This window comes from Gymnoscopelus braueri (genome assembly GCF_963280865.1).
Source record: "Gymnoscopelus braueri genome assembly, chromosome: 2".
Taxonomy (NCBI): domain Eukaryota; kingdom Metazoa; phylum Chordata; class Actinopteri; order Myctophiformes; family Myctophidae; genus Gymnoscopelus; species Gymnoscopelus braueri.
The window spans coordinates 19,456,339-19,463,304 of record NC_137604.1 but is presented as its reverse complement, the minus strand read 5'-3'; the positions used below and the strand labels follow the sequence as shown (position 1 = coordinate 19,463,304).

The 6,966-nt window shown below is 40.9% G+C and overlaps 1 protein-coding gene across 1 annotated transcript in view; it reads left to right on the top strand.

Moving 5' to 3' along the window:
- The window catches only part of glis2a (GLIS family zinc finger 2a), a 32,295-nt gene that overhangs the window by 15,594 nt on the left and 9,735 nt on the right, over positions 1–6,966 (top strand). Inside the window, exons 2-3 of the mRNA XM_080419927.1 lie at positions 3,331–3,520; positions 4,781–4,968. Of these exons, the coding sequence (XP_080276053.1) occupies positions 3,355–3,520; positions 4,781–4,968 (354 nt within the window). The 5' untranslated portion in view covers positions 3,331–3,354. The remainder of the gene's footprint in view (positions 1–3,330; positions 3,521–4,780; positions 4,969–6,966) is intronic.

Genomic DNA, 6,966 nt, shown 5'->3' with positions numbered 1-6,966 from the left:
TGAGAACTCGATTAGGGTTTCTGTGGAATGTGAAACCACTGTGTGGCGAGTTGGCACGCCGGCAAGAAGAACTTAAACACTGACTTCATTGTGGTTTAGCCTCTGCTTCGTATTATATCGGGGATCCTGTTTGTAATTGCCGTGCACTTCCCGACAGGTTTGGCTATAAGTCCAGTTCACTGAGTCCAAAAAGGACCTGCGTTTCACAACCCTCGCCTCCCCGTTTGAACCCGCGAAGGGTTTTGTGCTGGAGCTCGACCGATTTCTGGGTTTGATGCCGATCCCGATTTTGTAGTCGAGAACTAGACCACCCGTCACCGATTGTTCTGACCTGTATTTTGTAAAGAAAAATGAAAATGTTTGATTTGATGGAAGTTGATGAAACATTAAATTTAAGCTAAATAAATAAATAAATAAATAAATATATATTTAATATGTTATAATATGTTATACATACGGTATATATATTGGGGTAGGGGGGTTCCCCAAAAATGAAATGGCCAAAGTAGGGAGGCTAGGTTGAAAGTGGTTAAAAATCTGGATAATTGCCGATATATCGGCCAGATCAAGGTGTCGGTCAGACTCTATTCACAAGCCTTGCTTCCCTGTTTGAACCTGTGACGGGTTTCTACTTTATTGTAGCTATCTGAGTCTTGAGTCACTGGTCTAAGAGGAACCTGTGAGTTGACTCACACTAAACGCTAGATTCTTTCTCCATGCCTCACCCAGACCATCGGACGGCATCGCTATGAGTGGAAAAATACGACACAATTTTGTTAAGATGTAGCCCCAATTAAGACACACCACAAAAATGCAGATTGTGGTGAAAAGCCCACACGATAATGTTTCTCTGGTTTCCCCGCAGCTCTCATTTAGAAGCCACGATGGCAACTCTGTGCTTAAAGAATGTAATGTATGTAGAGTTTACAGTAAAACAGTAAAAAAAACAACACTTTTCTCAAAGTTACAAAGGGATTAAAAACACATTAACAACATTTACAGTATTTGGTTAAAAAGAACAGGAGGATTTGCACTTCGGAGTATACAACTACCTACAGGGTATTATATTTGTGCTTTTGTGGATTTTCATAATTTGTTTAATATTGATCCCAGTGCATCAAATGCGTGCACCGACACCTTTGTTACAGTCAGGACAATAAAATAACCTTTTCATTAACCACGTTCAACCTGCCGTCTATATTTTGGGCTCATCTTTATAGGATAGGTGCCATTTTTCAAAAACAGAAAAAAATAATGGGGGAAAAAAACATAAGATCTACAAGCTCACAATAGCTCAAAATGTAGATCTGCTATTTTAGCTATATTTGAAATACTGCCTTTACTACTGCACAGCGCAGTGGTTAACAATCTACGGTACAGTCATTGATCAATCCCAAAATTCACCTGCCACTGCTGCCACAAATCTCTAGAACAAATAATAGTTGTCTATCTGCCAAAGTAGAGCAGACAACTTTACTAGCCAAATGGATTTTTTTTTTACCAGCTTTTGGCTGGTGGCTGTGAATTTCCCGCCCAGTTTGACATTACCCAACAGTAACCTAGTAGCTCTGCTATGCACTGATGTCAATGGCAGATTGGTGTGAAATTGTTTTGTTTCCTGGTGCAAGTCTAGAATGGAGGTATATTATAGACTATGTGGCCCTATGGTAGGTTGGTTGGTTCATTGATTCAACAGGCTTTACAGTACACTGATTATACCGTAAGACTCCAACGTTTTGATTGACAGATCAGACATCTCTCGCCCCGCTGTGAGACAGGGGAGGGACTTCCTCTAGTGTTTAGCGTGCATAAGAGACTTGTGACAGTGGACCCCTTAGAGCAGTAGTTCCCAAACGCTGGGTCGGGATCCATTCTTGGGTCACGGGCCCATTTTTATGGTTGATGATTTAAAAATACATACAGGTATATAATATATTATTTCAGAAAAAACACACAAAAAGGACTTCATGCATAATAGTCCAGCGGCTAAGCGCAATATTTTGATGGAATCGTGCACTTTACGATAAAATCGTGAAATTTGGCACACTGGTATAGCATGCCCTAAGAACCATTTTTGGCTATCGGGCCATCGCAGATTCGTCTCGTGTTAACCATGGCAGCCATTTTCCAAAATGGCCGCTACCTGCTCTTATTTTACCAGTAACTCAGGTTGTGGACCACCTAGGATCATGATTCCAGTGTCTAGTCCTATATCAAAGACATTATATATATATATTTTTTTCTTTTAAGAAAGAGTGAAAATAGTAGATCTACAAGCTCGCAACGTGTCGCAATGCGACGCGTTGTGATCTTGTAGACGGCTATTTTCTCTACTTTGGGTCCCGGGGTGATATCGAATTTCTCTTTTGGGTCTCGAGCAAAAAAATTTGGGAAAAACTGCCTTAGAGAGAGAGAGAGGGAGAGATAAGTGTGTGTGTGTGTGTGTGTGTGTGTGTGTGGGGGGGGTAAATATACATTTGTTCAACCCAGTGTATGGGGTCAGCCTAGTCCTGGAGTTTGAGACGGTTTGACACATTTGGGTCCTGGAGCGATTCCACCAGCAGATTTCTCAGGAAGTGCCGTTCCGCTGAATTCCACCGTTTAAAATCCAATTCGGAAGCGATGGCCGTGTATAAATACATATTGTCCATGTTGTTTTGAAGTTTGCACTTGCCCAATTTCCATATAAAATCGTACTTTAAAAGTTTTGACCTCCTCGCCGAGAATATTCAAAGTCCTGATCAACTGCACGAGTGTATGCCAAGTTGGCGTTTATATGGTTATCGTTTTAGAGGCTTGTGTGTTATTTTGCTTTTCTGATATATACATGATTTTTACTTTGCTTTAATGATGGCACTATGTAATGACAGTAAAACATGTTCATAAAGTCAAAGATTAGCTTTGAAAGTCAGCAATTTCTCCATAAATCTCAAGGAACACCTGTATTTATGGATGTCCGATATTGGCTTTTTTGCCGTTATCTGATTTTCCGATATTGTCCCACTCTTAATTTCTGATTCCGATATCAACCGATACCAATTTATGCAGGTTCTTTTCACCAAAACTAATGTCAGGTAACAACATTACATATCTCCTGTCGTGGAATTAACACACATTATGCCTAATTTTATTGTGATGCCCCACTGGATGCATTCATAAATGCAACAAGGCTTTAGTGTGCATATAGTGACATGGTGTGAGCATGTACATCTGCTATTTACACAATTCTTTTTCAGAATTCACTTCTGTATTGACAAATAAGTGTGCACAAAATGCTGATAATTTAATCAGAGATTTCGATATTGATATTAACCACTTGACTCTCCCCAGGAGGTCCGGATTAACCGCGCAGTCATGCTGTCACTGGACGAGCCGCTGGATTTGAAGCTACCATCAGGGAGGACCAATGGGAGGATGAGATTAGGGAAGAGGAGCTGGTCATCCTCCATCTGCGCCCCCCTCAGCGCTATGCGGCCACGCCTACTGCGAACAACTTTCCCTTCACCACCGTCTTCCCCAGGTAAATGAAGGCTGTAGTGTAGCTAAAGCAATGGCCTGGAGACAGTAGTTACTGTATATACATACACGCACTCATGCATGTGCTGTACACGTACACACGCACGCACGCACGCACGCACGCACGCACGCACGCACGCACGCACGCACGCACGCACGCACGCACGCACGCACGCACGCACGCACGCACGCACGCACGCACACACACACACACACACACACACACACACACACACACACACACCTATTTTACCCTTTCTTCCTTTAAAGGACATGTTCTCACTCAGACTATCGCAGGAATGGTACCTTACTTTTATAAGCTGCTTCTCTCATATCACACTGCCCCAAAACACAAGGTAATAAAAATCACTGAATGCTGCCTCTCTTCTGGCCTCAAAGTGTAACACTCTCTCCTCCAAGTGTCTATCAGTGCCAAGCATAATGAGTGGAGCGTGATTCTGTTATGATGCTTCCTCCTTAGTCTCGCACAGCCAGACGACTGGAGACCTCTGCCTGCCGATACATCTAAATTCAATGTAGAGGCTAGAACAAGAGAGAAAAACTAAGCTGACAAAATTGCTTTTGGTTTGGCAATGCAGGTATTATTATTTTTTAAAGCTGCTGCATTGAATTTAGATGGAATCGTCTGGCTAGTCAACACTGCGTCCTCATTTACCTTAACCACTTATATGCTACTTGGTTCAGTGCTCTGTACGAGGGACTTTTTACGTTTTTGCTATATTTTCTGCGAATTTCTTCCCCACAATACGGATGCTGGGGGTCAAAGACAACCTTGAATTGACATCTGTGACAGCAACAGTAATGAACAAACTGTGTCAATGTGTATGATTCCACTTCATGAGCTCAATGTCATGGATGTTCTGTGTCTATGTATACCGTACCTAGTCTACAGGCTAAAGACTTGTGATGAGATGAAACCGCTTTAAGCCCGATTTATTCTTCATTGTAGAATCGGCACGCGACATTGTTGCCCAAATAGCTGATCTAATTGTACAAGCTCAATACGCATGTGAAACATTGTGAGCACGAGCTTCATCCATTTAATCCCCATTTCGTTTATCGTACGACAGATAGAAACATTTACAAGCTCACAACACAAATCTATGTTCGCTAGTTTTTAAAAGTTTGGATTCTGAGATTTTGCGAATTTTTGAATGATTTTGAAAGATTTAATAATAATAATGACATAACCAATGTATAGACACACCAGGGTTGATGTGGTTTCAATGTACTTTCTATCCAGATTCCCAATCCCCCTCTCTCGAGCGACCCGGATCCTGCTTCACTCCCCCAGCTATGGACCTCAGCATGTCCCCCTCCTCACACCACACCTCCTCCCCCACCCCGTCCTCCCCCTCCTCTCCCTCCCCCTCCTCCCCCCTGGAGTCCATCCACGGCAGTGGCAGCCCGCTCCCCCAGCTGCTGTCTCGGGTGAGTCCATTTCTTTCTTTTTCCGCATAAACACTGTCTTAAGTCCCAGGTTGGACTGGTAAATGTATCCATTAAGACCGGGAACGCATCTGTGTCATTTTAAGATTTCTTTGGCTATTCAAAAATAGCAGATCTACAAGCTCATAGCGCGGCACTCGCACTATGAGCTTGTAGATTTTTTATCGTGACAATTTGTGCAAATCTTTAAATATATATATTTTTAAAGCGAACATTAGTAACTCAAATCTTTGCTTCTGGGGGTCCCTGGGACAAAATATTTTAGAGAATTGTTCACTTTAAAAAAAAGAAATTAGATTAGCAGATCTACAAGCTTGCATATCTGCTATTTTTGAATAGCCCAAAGAAATCTCAACCGGTTTCAATGGGTTAAAATGTGATTAACGGGCGAGTGAGGCGCAGTGATTTCAAACATTGCATAGAGGTTAGAAGAAACCATCTCACAGGGTCTGGCCACTGGAGAGCATTCTCAGAGCACATTTAAAATTAAAGTGCCAACAAACTTCAAGTGCAAATGGGGTCAGCAATATTTTTTCTTTAAACAGAGCTTCCTATGGACATCAAATACACTCTATTTATAAAGTCATAATTTATTTGCTTGGACATGTGAAAATCGGACATAAAACTTTACGAATGTGTTCCGTGTGACGAGAGCTCGCACTGGAAAATCCTACGGTACATAAGACTGAGATGAGTTTTACTGTGGGCTAGTAGAGTTCAGAAGAGAGCATTAAGCAATGTCATGTCAGATTTTCACATGACCTCTGAGTCCTGACAATAGAATGACAGGGTTCACATGAAATACTGTTGAAATTCCCCTTTAATCCATTCAATCCGGGAACGCATCTGTTTTCGATTTTAGCTATAACCATTATTTTATACTTTGACTATTCAAAAATAGCAGATATACAAGCTCATAGATCTGCTATTCTTTGAAAAACGTGAACATTTTTGCAAATCTTTGAACATATGTTTTTTAAAGCGAACATGTGTTGCTAAAATCTTTGCTTCTGGGGGGTCCCTGGAACAAAATATTTTGAGATGGGGGGTCAGCGGCCAAATACATATCATTTTGGGAGTCCTTGACATGAAAAAGTTTGAGCACCACTGATATTTAGCAACATACGTTTTTCAGAAACCTGTTAGGATTTAGAAGACATTTGTTAGAAGCTTTCCCGGTTTTAATGGGCTAAGGCAAGTAAGTATAACTAAGGCTGCGTCTGCACTAAGATGTTTTCATTGAAAAACAGAGTTTTAAAATGAAATGAAAACCGTTTCCGTCCACATGTTAGATTTAGAACCGTGTCAGGAGTAGGCCTACTCTCTTTCTATACTCCAAGCCTGAAAACGCATGTCACATGACCATTCATGTGCACTGGGCATGTATGTGTGTTTCCGAGCATATCACATTTGACAACAACCCCCATGAAACAGTACTTCTAGTCACTCACAGCGCTTGTAAATTCAAAGAATGTTTCCCATTTTTGTGGTCGTGATATATTTTGTGTGTACAGGCTAGTTGTATGTCTGTGAGCTGTTAACCCATTCAATCTGGGAACGCATCTCTGTCATTTTAGATTTTTAGCTATATAATCATTATGTTATACTTTGGCTATTCAAAAATAGCAGATATACAAGCTCATAGTGTGGCACTGAGTGCTGCTATGAGCTTGTAGATCTGCTATTTTTTTTTAAATCTTGAACATTTTAGCAAATCTTTGAATACATGTATTTTTTGGAAACCACACTTTTAACTCAAATCTTTGTTCTGGGGCCTGGGGGTTCCTGGAACAACATATTTTGAGATGGGGGTCAACGGCCAAATACATGTCGTTTTGGGTATGATGGTTTTACCCATCAAAATATGTTTCTATGGGTAGCAAAGATTTGAGTTAAAAATTTGGTTTCCAAAAAATACATGTATTCAAAGATTTGAACAAATGAGATTTCTTCAAAAACAAGAAAGATCTGCAATTTTTG